At 62.9% G+C, this 16021-nt stretch overlaps 2 protein-coding genes across 5 annotated transcripts in view; one reads left to right on the top strand and one right to left on the bottom strand.

Annotated features, from left to right (window-relative positions):
* Nucleotides 1-8051: 8051 nt before the first annotated feature.
* NKX6-2 (NK6 homeobox 2) lies at nt 8052-9242 on the top strand (the record flags this gene model as incomplete). The annotated part of the gene is made up of 3 exons (XM_082607686.1): nt 8052-8457; nt 8540-8712; nt 8991-9242. The coding sequence occupies 3 exons, from the start codon at nt 8052-8054 to the stop codon at nt 9240-9242; spliced, it is 831 nt and encodes a 276-aa protein (XP_082463812.1).
* A 2025-nt stretch (nt 9243-11267) lies between these two features.
* INPP5A (inositol polyphosphate-5-phosphatase A) overlaps nt 11268-16021 on the bottom strand; it is a 179044-nt gene continuing 174290 nt past the window's right edge. The window contains exons 14-16 of one of the 4 annotated variants that reach the window (XM_082611846.1): nt 13651-13719; nt 12737-12824; nt 12514-12653 (exon numbers count right to left, since the gene is read on the bottom strand). In XM_082611846.1, coding sequence (XP_082467972.1) covers nt 12744-12824; nt 13651-13719 — 150 coding nt within the window. In that variant the 3' untranslated portion in view covers nt 12514-12653; nt 12737-12743. Of the gene's footprint in view, nt 12654-12736; nt 12825-13650; nt 13720-16021 lie in introns of all 4 variants that reach the window. The other 3 variants (XM_082611847.1, XM_082611844.1, XM_082611845.1) reach the window with 3 other exon arrangements.

Below are 16021 nucleotides of genomic sequence, written 5' to 3'. Positions count from 1 at the left end.
CTCCGTGCACGACCTGGAGACAGGCACTGGGACACACTCCTTGTCTGCCCCATAAACCAGGTAAAGTGACAGTGAGGAAACCACGCGGATCCCTCCAGGGTCACCCAAATAAACGTTTGTCCCAACTAGAGACTTCAAAGCATAAATTGTCCTCCTCACTTGGGGGTCTGGAAAGAGCCCCTTGTTACTCTCTGGTCATATATTAGCCAGCTTCTGCTCAGTAATGCTGTATAAAAAACATCCTCACCACCAAATCTCGGTCTTCTCACCTGGGGCAGGTCTGGGACACGCCATTCTCATGGTGAGACAAAGAGCCAGGAAACCGGTGGACACGGGGGATCCTAAAGATTCCACTTGGGCTGGCGTCTGTCCTCCTGCCCATCTTTCCCCGGCCACAGCAATCACATGGCCAAGCTGGTCATCAGGAGAGAGAGTGGGGTCCTCCCAGGAGAAGCAAAGCCAGTACCCTGGGCCGGGCAGGAGGAACTCTGGCTGGGAGGGTGGATTAACTTCCTTAGCTGAATTAAATTAGGTATAACCTCTCCTGGGCCCTTTGTAGGAAGAGGCAGCCAGACCATGAAATTCAGGCAGCTCACTGGGCCCCTGCAGTCCAAGCCACATACTGATGCCATAGGCCACCAGCGCCTGGGGGTGCCCGTACCCCCTACCCCCGTGGCAGAGGGGTTTAGTGGCCTGGCAGCTGCACACAGCCTCTGAGCCTTTGGGGGTCATGTGCCAGACCAGCTCCCGGGCCCAGTTCACTCCCCTCCCCAGCCCTGCCGGATGCATTGCCCAGACAGCTGGATGTCCGGGTAGCGGGCAGCCTGGGCTGGGAGCCGGAAGCCCTTCATGTGTTGCAAGGGGCGTGGGGTGCTCTTTGCCTCAAAGTCAGGGGGGTTATTCACAGCCTGGCTCTTCCTCATGTATAGGAGCCTACAGGACAGGCTGCCCAGTCTATGGCAAACAGTAGCCCCGACTTGTGCACCGGCTGTAAGGCTTTCCTTAGACCAAGGCCCCCTGTGTGCCGGCCCCCACCCGGGAACGGGGAGGGGACCCCATCACTCTTACCTGAAACCCCGCCTGGTCCAGCCCCCCATCTGCTGCCCAGTGACCCTTTAAAAGTGCAAATTGGTTCCCATCATAGGCAGCTCCTTCCCTGAATACTGAGCCCCACTTCCTGGACGGGTCTCTAGGGAAGCTGCCCCTCCCCCAGGTAGCCGCAAGCGCCCTCAGCAGCAGTGCAGGGGTCACCGTGTCAATAATGCTACCATGCGTCTGTCAGGCTCGGTTATTAATCTGCCTCCTGTCTGCCCCTCTCTGCCATGAAAGGCACTTAATAAAGACCTGGGGGTACGAGGACAAAGACGTTGAGCCCCAAGCCCAGGCCCCGCACGGCGGTTGGGGGGGTGATGGGAGGGCACTGGCCACGGCACAGCTGGACCCCTCACCCACCAGGAAGCCCCATCCTGGGGCCGGAGCGGCCTGGAGTGTAGCCAGGAGCCCTTCCGGAAGCGTCTCCTTGGCCAGCGCTGTCCGAGCCCATCCTGGGAGCACAGCAAAGGCACTGGAGCAGACGCCCTAACACAAATCTTGTACTTGGCGCCCAATTAGCATGTTTGGCACGTGGTCAGACCCCCGGGAGAGAGCCCATCTGGTGCCGCGAGGCCCCAGGGATGAGCTCGGGGGCGGATTTAGGCTGCCACTTTTTGTCCTTTCCTGAGGGAGACAAGAGTCTTGGGACCCCAGAAGAGTGCTTCTGAGGTGCCATGTGCCTGCCACCTGCAGTCAGGGGAGAGGCCACCTCCTCCCGGGGCCCCTCGCCTGGCTCCCGTTTCCACAGCCATGGGCTGGGGGACGCTTTCCAGCTCAGGTGAGACCATCTGGGCGCACACACCCCAGCCTGGCCCTCCGCAGCCGGAGGGAGCGGTGGCCCTGCTCCCGGGTGTGGAGAGGGGGCCGGAGCCCTCGCCGGGTCCAGCTTGGATGTGGCTGAGGGGAAAGGTGGCCACAGTCTCCAACCCAGAGCCAGGCGCCACCTAGAAGCAGGAAAGCAGAGCAAAATGGCAACCCTAGGAAAGGTGCCCCAGAGCTGGGGCCAGGCAGGCCTGGAGGCGGGGCGAAGGGGGGGACTGGGGGGCAGGTTCGTCCGAGCCTTTGGCCTGGACCAGACCCACACGGACGTTTCCCTCTTGAGCCCCAAATCCTCTCTGCCAGGGAGTTATTCATCCAGCCATTCCTTCACTCAAGCTCTTAGCAGCCTGGGCCCCTGGTGGGTTGGAGCTTGTCCTGCACCAAGGACCCTGCAGGACACCTGGAAAGGAAGAGGCAGCACAGCCTTGATGGCTGTTGGACATTCACGTGGGGAATGCGAGATGAGTGGAGGGTAGCAGACCTGGGGGAGGGACCCTGGAAGGAGAAGAAGGAGGAGGGAGGGGCCAGAGAGGGAGGAAGACCAGGCACGCAGGATGCCGGTAGCCGTCGGAGTATGGCCAGAGCCGCCCCAAGTGCAGAGGCCAGGTACCTGAAACCCAAGGCTGCCCATCAGATAGGGCAGCCCCGCTGAGCCCAGATGCACTGGCCAGGGAGGGTGGAGGGTGCCACCCTCTTAAGAAGCTGCCTGAGAAGGGAATGAAAATAAATGGACCTAAATCAACAGAGGGGTTCGTTCATATGTGGGCACCTCCCAGCAGCCACAAGAGGCCTGTGGCCATGTGCCCCAAAGAGAGAATGACCCAGGGGCTTCCCTGGTGGCGCAGTGGTTGAGAGTCCGCCTGCTGATGCAGGGGACACGGGTTCGTGCCCCGGTCTGGGAGGATCCCACATGCCGCGGAGTGGCTGGGCCCGTGAGCCATGACCACTAAGCCTGCGCGTCCGGAGCCTGTGCTTTGCACCGGGAGAGGCCACAACAGTGAGAGGCCCGTGTACCGCAAAAAAAAAAAAAAAAAGAGAGAATGACCCAGAGTTGTGAGGTTGTCACCCAGTACCGGTGGCTTGCACAGCCACAGGTCCTGGGAGACCAGCGTTTTGGCGGATGCCCAGCCTCTGTGTCAGATCTCCACCTGGCGGACGGGCTCTTCCTTCAGGAGGAGAAAGGTGAGGCCAGCACAGCTAAATGGTAAAAGAGACTCAGGTTTGTATGACAAGAATGCGAAGTATAGCTCTGTAGACTCCTCTATGGCTATTACATTTATCAAAATACAGAACCTTTAAAGAAGTGAAGGAGCTGGAGTAAGGCGAGCTGGGGGTGTGGGGAGGGGCTCTGCAAGGTGGGAGACGCCCACCCGGCCCAGGCTGGGGGAGGGGCTTCAAGTCCAATGAAGCCAGAGCATCACAGAGGATGGGGGAGGGGTAAGAGGTCCCCAGAGATCGGGGAAGGGGGGCAGCTGGGGCCCCTCGGCCTGCCGGCTCCCAGGCCTCTGCTGCTTCTTTCATATACTTTCGGGGGCCCCTCCCACCCACCAACGGTCCCCGCCTCCCAGGGTCTTGCCAGGATCTTCCCAGGGACGTCCCTTCCAGGGCCCACACGCCCATGGTGCCCTTTGGCTCAGGGTATCTGGAGCCTCTTAGCAGTGCCATCTCCCTGGGGGAGCACGGGCTCCAGAAAACCCTTTGAAGCCTGGGACTGGGGTGCATGCTCATTCCTTGGCTCCGCAGCACTTCTTCAGCCCTCCAGGTGGCCGGAGCATGGGGGCCCTGCACCCGGGTGCTAAGTCTCTGGAAGATGCTGCCGTGCAGAGGGGCAGACCAGCCTGGTGGAGGCTGGGGGTGAGGGTCCAGCCCAGAGCCGAGGGAGCAGGAAGTGAGCCACAGGAAGACGGGGGGACAGCGGTCCGGGGGCCGGCGGAAGGCAGGGTGGCAGCAAACAGACCAGTGTGGGGGTCAGAGGGATGCGAAGCCACAGGGGGCCTCGGTCTGAGGCACACGGGTCTCTAGGTGGGGATTAGACTGAGTTGGAGCGTGGTGGGCGTCACTTGGCCCTAATGCAGGTGGGAGAGGGGTGAGGCGGGGCCTGGTGACCAGCCGAGTCTCCCCTACCAGCCGCCTTTCCGGGGGCCAGCCAGTGGAGGGCGCCCAGCGGGATGGGCAGGGGTCTGGTCTTCCCTGTGGCCCGGGCGTTTGCTGGGAGGGGGTGGGATTTGCGCCAGCAGGGCTCCTTCAGCATCTCCAGAACCTGGGAGTTCCTGCAGCTCCAGGGCCCAGGTGACCGCGCCTCTGCCCCGTCATCCCAGAGCTGCGGGCGGCACTTGGTTCTCTTGACCCACCAACCTCTGGGTCAGCAGCCCCCTGAATCTGCCCCAGGCGTGGTCACCTCCTCAAGCTCCCAGAGGCTGAGAACTGCTCACACATGGGAGGACAAAGCCAGGGCCCTTTGCCCTTTGCAGGAAGCCACCGAGCAGGTAGCAGCTCCATGACTTGCCAGCCCCACAAAATGACAAATCTTTCCTTTGACAAGGTTTTTTGCCAACTCCAGGGGTACCTGTGTGGTTGGAGATAGAATCCAAGCTCCTTCTAGGTGCAAGCGCCCTTGCCCCCCTCCCTCTCCGCCCCCCCTCCCCCCCTTGCTGGCCAGGCTCTGACCCACCCTGGGCTTGGACACCTGTTGGCCCTGGCTGGCCCTCCAGGAGGACGACCTTTCCTTGACCTCCCCCTTCCCAGCGATCATTGGTCCTGTTCCCCTCCTGCAGGGACTTGCGGAAGTTTTTTGGTTTATTGTTTATTACCCACTCCTCCCCTGGGGGCAGGGTGGGGCGCAGAGGTGGAGTTCGCTGCGTTCACGTGGCTCTCCCAGGGCTTGCCTGGCACCTAGTAGGTGCCCAATAAATAAACGTTGACTAAATAAAGGTCTCTGTCAAACGCGCGCTCTGCGTGTTCCCACAGCGTCTAAGTGTGAGCGCCGAAGTGCCCGCCGCCTTCCCAGGCAGGGCTTTTCCTTCAGCACCAGGAGGTGGCATTCGCGAACCTCTCCACCCCAGCGGCAATCAGCACGGGCGGCGGGAGCCGAGAGGCGCTCCTTCCCCACAGGCAGGCGGCCACGGCACCTTCCCCGGAGGAGGGGCGTTTCCCTTGATCCTACCCAGGGGGCGGCTCCCGGGAGCACAGGAGGAGGGCGTGGCGTGGGAGCCGGGTAGAAGGTGGAGGGCGCAGCCTCGGAGCGCCCAGAGATGGCGGGCAGGCAAGTCGAGCAAGTTAACAAGACTACACACCCGGGACTGGGGCACTGGGGGAGGGTGTCCCGTGCCGTGGCGTCCTGCGGGGGTTGGGGGGCTGCGTCCAGGGCTTGGGAACCCCCGCGCGCCGGGCAGGACAGGGCGCATGGGGAGGGCACCGAGACACCCACCGCCAGAGAGCATGGAGAAGAGGCCGCCCTCACCCCGCACCCCCGGCGCCCCCAATCTTCTCTGGGCCCTCCAAACCGCACTCCGGACCCCCATCCTGCACCCAGGGCTACTGGCTCCCTAGAGAGACGAGCACACTGCGGCCAGGGGAGAAGCAGCCCCACTCGCGACCCCAAGCATTCCGGCCGCAGTCCAGGGAGGGCCCGGTGGCGCAGACAGACCCGGGCAGCGACTCATGGTGTCTGTTTCCTCAGCGGTAAAAAGGGCTGCGGAGGCCCCAGCCCGGGTGCTCGAGGAGCCACAGCGCGGCGCCCAGAGCTGCGGTGTTCCTCCAGCCACCGAGCCAGAGTCGCAGGGAGGATAGTGCGCCCTGTCGTCCCGTCCGGGCGCGCCACTCCCGGCCCGCCCCAGAGGACTGTCGGGCCACAGCTGCCCAGAGTCGGCTCCTTGGTGCCGGGAGTAGGGACCCGGCCCCGCCCCTCTCACTTGGCCCCGCCCCCGCCTCCTCTGGCCCCGCCCCCAAGCCAGTAACTGCCACCCCCCTCAGAGCCCGAGCCTTGGCCACCCCGTTAGCAGCCTCCGAGGAGCCCAGAGGGCCCCAAACCCAGCTGGGAAGGATCCTCCCTGCGGCTGGGCTCTCGGGGAGCACCTACGCTGTGCCCGAGGCGGTGGGGCTCAAGCGAGGCCCGGGGCGGGTCTCGGGGCCTGGCCGCCCGTAGGTAGCACGGGAATGAGAGAGGTGAGCGCTTGTTAGGTATCCTTGGCCTGGCTCCGCAGGTGCCGATCGCCCGCGGGGCAGCCACACCCGGATCCCGCGAGTGCAGCCCCGGCCGAGGAAGCGGGAAGAGAGAAATCCCCATGCGCACGGACTGCTCCGCGCACGAAGCCGGGGGCACCACGCGCCACGGCGCGCCGCCCGGGACAGCACGGTGCGCGCACACGCGGGCAGGGGCGGCTACCGAACGTCCGCCCCGCCCCGGCGGCCAATGGCTTTCTGAGCGGCGATCTGGCGTAAGGACTCAAAGCGCCAAGACCCGAAAGCTAACTGCACAAAACGAAAATGGACCCCCCCCCAAAGGCCTCAGTGCCAGCGGACGCTGGGTTCCTGCACAGAGCCGAGAGGGTCGCCTTCGTCCGCGCCACAGAAACCCTGGCGGCCGGGGTGAAACGGGAACGTCGTTGCTAACCGACCACACCAGGCCCAAGAGAGGCCGGCCTGGCGCACACCGCTGCTCAGCCGCGAAACTGCAGCCGTCGGTTCTCACACGTTCCCGTCACGTTCCCAGCAGGCAGCGAATAATAATAATAGCCGCCACTTAGTAATTGCTATGTGACACCACCCAAGAGAACCAAGGAGGCCACGTCCAGAACTGTACTCAGCACTGGCTCTCCGCCGGCGCCCGCGGTCCACTGCGATCTTACATGAACCCGCACAGCAATTCCACGGGGTGGGAGGCTTTTCCACCCGGAGGAGGACACCATGGGCCCTGCGTGCCCGTCAGAAGGCCACGCTTCTGCCCGCTGGCTGCACTTCGGGCGCACACCCACGTTAAGGCCCTGAGTGTGGCCCCGCACGCCTTGGGACCGGGACTCTGAGCCTGCCAGGGTCCCCGACCGCCGGCTCGGGCCGCGCTTCACAAGGGAACGGCTGTGCCCTAGGTCGGGGCGCCCAGGTCCAAGCTCCGGACTCAGGTTGCCTCCCGGGAACAAGCTGCGACTTCGCGGCCGGGAAACGCCTGACCGGGAGGCCCGGGCGGTCCCCGCGCCCTGACCCGGCACTGTACAGTCCCGCGGGCAGGGAGGGGACCGGGTACCGCCCCTCCGGCAGCGCGCGCGACTCGGCAGCCTCGCGTGTGGCCCCGGGACAGGCCTCGCCACGGCGCCAGCCATTGGTTGGTGAAACCAGAGCAGATTCTCGCGGGCCAAGTCTAGCATTCGGCCCGTGGACTCTGACGTCCCGCTTCTTCCTCCCTTCTGCGTCCCAGAGGAGAATGTTCCCGGAAATGTTTTCGTTCCTCCCTCAAACCTGAGCCCGGGGCGGCCGGGAAGCCGCAAGGCGGGGCGCGGACTGTGACTCCGAAGGTGCCTGCTGAATCCCCGCGCCCTCCCGCCTGTGCCTCTTCACCGAATGGGGCGCACGGAGTGTGCCAAGTGGATCCTCAAATCTGCATTCTTTCGGTGATAAAATATGTTCTCGTATTTTTTCCTGATTTCCCACTAAAACCTTTGCCTAACTAAACTCCCATCCAACGGGATTTATTTCGTCCCCGGGGAGATAAATCAGGGGGCAAATTTACAGCCCGGGAGGCACCTGCCGGGCTAATGGGCCCTTCATGGAGTGCGCGGCCAGCGGGGGCGCGCGCAGACGGCGGGGGCGCTGGCCAATGGCCGGGCCGCGGTCGCCGGCAGCCAATCAGCACGCGCGCCGCCTGGGGGCCCCGCGGTTATCAGCGCGTCCAGCCCGCGCGGCGCGGCGCCGCTCCGACCGGCCCCGGAGCCGTCACCGCCGCAGCGCGGAGTACCCCCGCCGCCGCCCACCCCGCGCGGGAGCCGCCGCCCGCTCTCGCGCCCGCCATCCGCGCCGTCGGCGCCCGCGCCCCGAGCCCCCGCTGCAGCCGGCGCCCGCCGGGGTCGCGCGCAAACTTCCCGGGCCGGCGGGCGCGGGCGGCGGCGGCGGGGCCCGGATGGGCGCCCGGGCCGGCGGCGGCGGCGCCCATGGACGCTAACCGCCCGGGCGCGTTCGTGCTGAGCAGCGCGCCGCTGGCCGCGCTACACAACATGGCCGAGATGAAGACGTCGCTGTTCCCGTACGCGCTGCAGGGCCCGGCCGGCTTCAAGGCGCCCGCGCTGGGCGGCCTGGGCGCGCAGCTGCCGCTCGGCACCCCGCACGGCATCAGCGACATCCTGGGGCGGCCCGTGGGCGCGGCGAGCGGTGGCCTCCTGGGCGGCCTGCCCCGTCTCAGTGGGCTCGCCTCGTCGGCCGGCGTCTACTTCGGGCCCGCGGCCGCCGTGGCGCGCGGCTACCCTAAGCCTCTGGCCGAGCTGCCCGGGCGCCCGCCAATCTTCTGGCCCGGCGTGGTGCAGGGCTCGCCCTGGAGGGACCCGCGCCTGGCCGGCCCGGGTAAGTGGCCCACGCGCGGATTCGGCGTGGGGCGGGCGGGGGCGCGGGGCCTCCGGCCGCGCTCACCCGCCCTCCTTTGCAGCCCAGGCCAGCGGGGTCCTGGACAAGGACGGCAAGAAGAAGCACTCGCGGCCGACCTTCTCGGGCCAGCAGATCTTCGCGCTGGAGAAAACTTTCGAGCAGACCAAGTACCTGGCGGGGCCGGAGCGCGCGCGCCTCGCCTACTCCCTGGGTATGACCGAGAGCCAAGTCAAGGTGAGGCGTCTGCGGCCCGGGCGGCCCCCCGCGGGTCCCGCTGCGCCGAGGCCCACCCGCTCCCCCGCGTCCTGCGAACGGTCTGCGAACGGCCGCTGGCCTTGGCCTCGGTCCCGGGGGCGCCCAGCCCTGCGGCCGGTCCCGGGCAGAGGGGTGGCCTCGGGCGTCCCTCCGCGTCCGCGCGGCCGGCGGCGTCTCCGGCCGGGCCGCCGAGGGGCCAAGCTGCCGCGGGCCGGGTGCTTGGGGAGGCGCCGCCTGATGGGCACCCTCCACCCCAGGTGTGGTTCCAGAACCGGCGGACAAAGTGGCGCAAGCGGCACGCCGCGGAGATGGCGTCGGCTAAGAAGAAGCAGGACTCGGATGCCGAGAAGCTGAAGGTGGGCGGCTCGGACGCGGAGGACGACGACGAGTACAACCGGCCCCTGGATCCCAACTCGGACGATGAGAAGATCACGCGGCTGCTCAAGAAGCACAAACCCTCGAACTTGGCGCTGGTTAGCCCGTGCGGCGGCGCGGGGGACGCATCGTGAGGAAGCGGCGGCAAAAGGCCGGACAACCAGGGTACGGGACGCGGGCCGGCGCCACTCGCCAGCCGCCCGCGCCGGAGTGTGTATATATATTTTTACAGAATAAGTTATAAAGCGGCCTGGCTCGGGCTCGGCGTGCGTGGACCCCAGAGCGCCGGCGTCCCTGTCCTCGGCGTGGGCGCGGGATCGGGACCGCCGCTGCCGCGCGTCCTAGGAGGAATCACTTTGTATAATCAATAAATTATTTAACACGTCCCCATCGGAGCCGTGGCTCCCGAGGCTGCACCGCGTGTTTCTTCCTTATCGAAAACCGCGGACGAGGCGCGGTCGCGCGGCCCTCTGCCGGGGCCCGCTGTCCGGGTCCCCTTGTCCAGTCTTTAGTGCCGCGGGGTCCGTGCCTTCGGCCGGAGGGGCGCCTGGGTCTGGCGCAGGTCCGGCTCAGAATCGGGACGCGATGGAGTCCTGGTCGCCTCGCGCCCCGGGTTGCCCGGGTGGCAGCATCTCGCAGGACCGAGGGCACCGCGAGGCCCGGCGCGGGGAAGGCGGCCCCGCCCGAGAACCCTCGGGCCGCCGGCCAAGGGAAGGGGCCGCCCGGGGCCGAGGGCCGCGAAGAGCCAGGACTCAGCGAGCTGGAGCGGAGCCGACGGCGGGGGGATGGAGCGGGGCGCTGGGCGCTCGGCGGCGGCGGCAGCTCCTCCGGCGCAGGCAGCAGGCAGCTGTGGCTCGCGGGGCAGCAGGTAGGGCCCCTTGTCCCCGACCCTCTCCCCAACTCCACCGGGCTGGGGCCAGGGCGCCCTCCCCAGGGCTCTGGAGGCCCGCTGTTTCGCTGGCTTAGGTGGATGAGGTTTGGGCAGATTTAAACACATTTGGGGTTGCCGGAAAAGGCAGGTGAACCCCCGCTCCTGCCCCACCCGGAGTGGTACCTTTCCCCTTTGGTTGGGGGGTCGGTGAGGGGCGCCGCTGGGCCCTAGGTCCTGCCGATGTGCTTTGCTCTGATTATGTAGGTTGAAACATGCCCAACCTTAGTAGCTACATAATTTGAAGTAGCACTGAACTCACGCTGGGTGAAATAAATCAGGTTTTAAATTCATCAGCACCATAGCCCTTCTCCTGCCGTTTAATAGATTTTTTTCATCGGTAGAAAGCAGGGTTTAATTCAAACTGGGACTACAAAGAGACATCCAAAATAATTTTGCTGCCCCGGCGTCAGTTTTCTCAGGGGCCCTGGAATTTTCTTTGCCCGTTTGACCCTGGGATGCGGGGGAAGCACATCTGGCCGGTGCTTGGGCCTTGTCCTCCTCCTGGGCAGCTCCGGCCTCCACCCAGGACACCTCCCTGGATTGACCAGACCGACCCAGCCCCCCAGCCCCGCGGGGGCCCGGGAAGCCGTCTCTCTGGCCTGTCCCTCACCCCGGAATCCAAGGGCCAGGATTCCAATTAACAGCAGCCTGCGTCTGCTCTGGTTCACAGAAGACCACCCCATCCGTTCAGACTCTGGACGCTCCACGTGGCTGCATAACTGTTGTGTTAATTTTAAAAATTGAATATAAAGGGTTGTATTACTGTAAGATTTCTCTTGGAAGGCATTATTGAAAATGTTAAAGAGAAATGTTAAAGGCTGAAGTTTTGTTTTTTGGGTTTTTTTTTTTGCTACATGGCTGCATCAATTTAAAAAACAGACGTTTTTCACTGGCTGGTTTTCTTTCTAAGGGAGCATTAATTTTTTTCAAAATTTATGTGAGTGAATTATTCTTTCAGCTCAAGTTAAGAGCAAAGGAATTTCCAGTTTTAAAGTTTTGAGGAAAGCAACACATGTATGTAATCTCATTTAAACAATGCTGAGGGGTAAATCCCAGTAGTAACCTCTGCAGTAAGAATCCAAAAGATGATCTTTCTGCTCTCACGCCAGAGCTCAGTTCTGTAACAGTATACGACAGAATGAAGTCCAGGATTGCCGACGAGCGTAGCCTGCACTGCGGGCTACAGCGGGCCCGGAGCACGGGAGGAGGAAACGCAAAGCAGACGGGATATTTTCACCACGATCGATTTTATTGCTTAGGGACCAGAGCGGTCATTTCCAAAGGCCTCCTGAGTGACCAACAGCTGAAACCCCGCTGCACAGAATCGCCGTGAGCCGGCCAGAGCAGAGCGACCACAGCTTGACACAGACCCCGACGGTACTGTCAAGGACATAGATCCGGCACGTGGACGCCAGCTCACTTGCAACGGTTGTGATTTATCCAAAACAAGCTTCTACCCAGCGCCTTCACCCAGCCCAGGAGTTCTGTAGTGTTAAAGCAAATCAATAAAACGTTCGTTTGTGTTTCATCCACGGGCCCTGGGACCACCTCTCACTGCTCCGCCGGGTGCCAGGAGCAAATACGTGCAGCAGGGTTACGACAGGTCGTTAGAGGTTCGGCATCCAAGGACGCCTACAGTTTGTTTCTCTGAATATTTTTATATACAGGCCACATTACAAGCAGTTTCTATCAGAAGCAGACTAGCTATTTTTATTTCTCCCATGATATTATTGTTTTATGTAGAATACTTGGCACCATAGAACAGTAACAAAAGACAGACAAAACGGTTTACAAAATTCTTAAAAGGTACACCCGAGCTAGCTATAAACTTCACATTCAGTTCTTAATATTAGATAGAAAAAGGCCTAGGAGTCTCCAACTGCTCGTATGGATGTGCTGTGGTCGGTCTGACCCCTGACGGCTCTGCTGGGTCGTAGTACTTGTTTTATAGCTTTGTGTGTTGACGTGCACGTAACCAAACTCCTAGACGCCAATTCTACCTGCTGATATGACACTCAAGCGTTCATACTGGAAAGTATATTTAGCGTAAGTTTTGTAAGGTTTATAAATTATTTTTAAAAAGTATATATTTATATATATTTATATATATAAAAATGGAAAGCAGCTGCAGTGTGATTCAAAAACCATGTAACATGGCAGTAGAGTGACTAACAGGGAAGGGGCCTCCAGAAGTGAAAGCGAGGGCCGCGCCGCCGGCCGGCAGAGCCCTGGCCGCCCCGCCGCGGAGGGGACCCCGAGCCCTGTGGGGTTTCTACGCCGGAGAAGCTCCTCCACGCTGACAATGATTAAAAATCGAAAACCGTGAAGTCTAAAATGCAGAATCTCTTTGCTGTCTATTAGAGTTTTGGCAACAGGACTGTGACTTATTTAAAAAATCCCAATGTTTCTACTTGATGTCACACGAGCAGACACGACAGTGAGGTATGTGAGGCTTGTCCGGAGCGCCGTCCGGGGCGGAAGCGACGTGTGGGGCCGGCGGTCTAGCAGTGGCGCTCAGGCGGGTCTGTCGATGCGGCTGTCGGAGCACGTGGCTCCGCGTGCCGCAGGGAGGTCTCGCCGGGGGTCCCCTCGTGGCGCTGGCATCGCTTCCCTGCTGTGGAATCAGCCGTTTGTTAAGGGGACAGACACACCACGAAAAGCTCAGAAAGGTGAACTCGAGGGAGGAGGCATATTTACCACCAGTTCACTGCACCACACAACACTTGTGCACACGTGCGTGAGGTTTACCTGCCCCGGGCGCCATGCGGAAGGCCAGGAACACGGGCTGCAGCGGGAGAAGAGAGGCTGTCAGAACCGGGCGCCCAGACCCCGCTCCCGGGCTACCCGGCCGTGGCCCGCGGGCCCAGCGTCGGGCCCCAGTTCCCGAGGAGCTGGTGGGACTGGGCAACCAGAGGCTAGAGGCAAAGGGCCTTCGCGTTCTCTAAAGACGGTGTTGTTTCCAGATAAAGACAACGTGAAAGCTGATTTCAGGCCCAAAGAACACGGGGAAGGACAGAGCCCGTCCTGGGATCCGGCCCACTGGGCAGTGTGGGCGACCGCCCAGAGGCCCCGAAAATGGGAACCGGTGAACATCTCTCATGTGGCTGATGGTGACACACGGCTCGTCACCACACGCCCCTCGGAGGGGCCCGGGCCAGTCACACGTACAACGTTAGTCCCGGAACAAATACTCGGTGTTTCCCCCGAGGCACTGGGTCGGTGACGCGCCGTCTCCCACCTGCACTGGCGGTGGGTGCTCACCATCAGAAGCCAGGAAAACACTCGAGTGCACGTTCAGGAAACGGCCTCCGGAAATAGCCAGCGGTGGACACAGCCTCCTTTTACAAATAGTAAAACTGTGTATTTTATTCTACTGTGACCAGTCACTTCTGCCTTCTTACCTACCTGCCTATCTAGCCCCTACCTACCTACCGTCTGGTATTTTATTAAAGTTAAATAAAAACAAACAGACCAACTTGGCCTCCTCTGTGAAGCAGACTAAGGAGGCGGAGCTGAGGGGCAGCAGAAGCCGTCCACCACGGCCCCGCCTGGAAAGCCCGCCACGCCCGCCCCTCGGGCCCGGCCCCCCGCCCGCAGCGCAGCGCTGTCACCTTGTGGTCTCCCATGCAGACGCTGGGCCCGATGTGGTCGTAGGTGACAACCTTCTCCTCGCTCTCCGACTGGGAAAAGCAAACAGAGGGAGAGGCATGGGAGGCGGAAATGGTGGGGTTTCCTGGGAGAGCAGCGAGCGGGGGGCAGCCCAGCGATGCTCCGCCCGCGGCCACCCTGCCCACGTCTCCGTGGGGCTCTGGCCGGCTCAGAGCCGCCGGTGTGCCTCTGGCCCCTAGGAGGGAGGTCCAGGCAGTCCGGGCAGCACCTCGGCACCCGGCTATCCCAGGTGGGAGGGCTCCGGCCTTGGGAGGTGGCGACACGGGCCGTTGGTGTGGAGCCCGAGCTCCCCTCTGCCTCTGGGCCGGGCCCTGGACCGTGCTCGCCGCAGTCGGGGCGGCTGTGAGCTTTCTTTCCAGCCGTGCCCCCGGCACTGAGGAAGCCCACCTGGTTCCTGTTTTCCCCGTTGCCATTTGTTTTTGACCCAGAACTCCCTGTTCAGACGAGAACAGACTCCCCGAACGCCACGCTGCCACACCCAGCGGTCTGCACCCAGTGACGCAGGGCTGTGTGCACAGGGTGCCCTCCCTCCTCCGCCAGCCTGCAGGCACCTTAACTCCAGGTGTGCGGCCAAGGGTGTGTTCCCGCAGTCAGTCGGCTCTGGCTCCAACTGGGCCAGGATTTCACATCCTCGGCTGCAGCGTCTGAGGCTATAAACTGAATTATCTTTAATGCAGTAGGAAGCTTAAAGTGAGGTTTACTTTCCAGCACGGTCGCCTGCCAGAGGCATCAAGACAGACCCCTCCGCGCAGCCTTCGCCATCACAGCACCTCCCGGAGCCGGGAAACATTCATCAAGCGCAGCGTGGTAATTTACAAAGGCAGCATAAAACTGGGGGTTTCCAAGTGCATAATCGTGAGACAGACAAACAGATTAAGCGGGCGCCGCACACCTCGCTGCGCATTCATCACCACGCCCGCCACCTCCATGCTCCGGGGCCGGGAAGCAGAACGAACACGATGCCGAGGTGACCGAGCGTGGCATGATGGATGACGCGGCGGAGGCTGCTCGCGCCACGGCCAGTGGGCTGGTAACGCCTGCCGCCCGCCGGGCAGCCCCCAGGGGAGGGCCTGCCGGGGCTCCCACCGCCCCCAGGAAGGCGCTGGGCCCTCCCCACGCTGGGCCACCCAGCCGAGCTCTGTCTCCACTGTCTGCGGCATCAAATCTCGGGCCCCGAAGCTGACATGATGTGAACGCAGGTAGAACAGCCTGCAGTGCCGCCTTCTGCTGGGCCTGTCTGCAGCCCTGGGCAACCCCCTTCACCAGCCTACGCGCTCCTGCTGTCTTGGTGGGTTTACTGCAGGATGCCTTTTTCTCTGGAAGAGGACACTCGCCTCTTCTCTGCGCCCTGAGGCCCCTGAGGCCCCCCCTCTGGACGCAGCCCTGTGCTCAGCTCGCCTGCCGGTGTGAGCCGCTATGTCCACTGTCCACTCTCTGCTTCCTCACATGGCATCTCAGGGGCCCAAGGGCAGGCCCAGCAGAGAGGGCAGGGCTGCGTCCAAGGCCGGGCACCAGGCATGCTTGCCCGGGTCTGTGTGGTCAGGGCCAATGTCCCGTGCAGCTCCCTTCGGGAAGGCTGCTTGTGGGAGCAGCCCAGCCAGCGCCTGTCCTCTGTGATGTGCTCTGGGGGTGGGTGTGTCACAGCCGGGTGCAGGCCCTGCCCACAGGCCCTGGGGAGGGCTGCCGAGGCTGCCCCGGCCAGCCCCCAGGCCCCGTCAGAGCAAGCTCACCGCGGACCCGACGCGTCCCCACCTCCAACCAGGGCCCAGTGTTCTCCCTCCCCATGCACCCGGGGGCTCTGGCTCAAGGCAGAGTGTGGAGGGCCGGCCCGCCCCGGAAAGGCCAGCAGTGGGGCCTCCTGGAGGAAGGCCGCAGGGGCTGCTGAGCAGGGGGACGGGCGTGCACCTGGGCAGGCCAAGGGGGCTCTGCCCTCCTGGCTGCGTCTCTGGGTAAAGGGCCCAGGGCCCAGTGGCACAGACAGGGCTCCTTGCAGCAGCCTCGGGGGCTGTGGAGGGTGGTGACTAGAGCCCAAAACGTACTGGGTTGAGGTTGGGGGACGGCCTGGGCCGTGGGGACCTCCTGCCCGCTCCTAACTGGCTGCCCACATCACACAGAGGCCAGACCGCTGCGCTGATGAATCAGTGCACCTCGTTATTATATTTTTTCACTGATGGGGTTGACAAAACCAATACAGATATTGATTCTTTAGAGCAGACCTCTTGTGTTAAATGTGGGCATTGAAAAACCCCGGGAAATCAAGAGGCTCCAGGAAACTCAAACTCTCCCCACACCCAGTCTTACGGGGCTGCCTCC

The sequence above is a fragment of the Mesoplodon mirus genome (genome assembly GCF_964341445.2).
Source record: "Mesoplodon mirus genome assembly, chromosome: 2".
In the NCBI taxonomy this organism is placed as follows: Eukaryota; Metazoa; Chordata; class Mammalia; order Artiodactyla; family Ziphiidae; genus Mesoplodon; species Mesoplodon mirus.
This window is presented reverse-complemented; position numbering and strand designations above follow the sequence as displayed.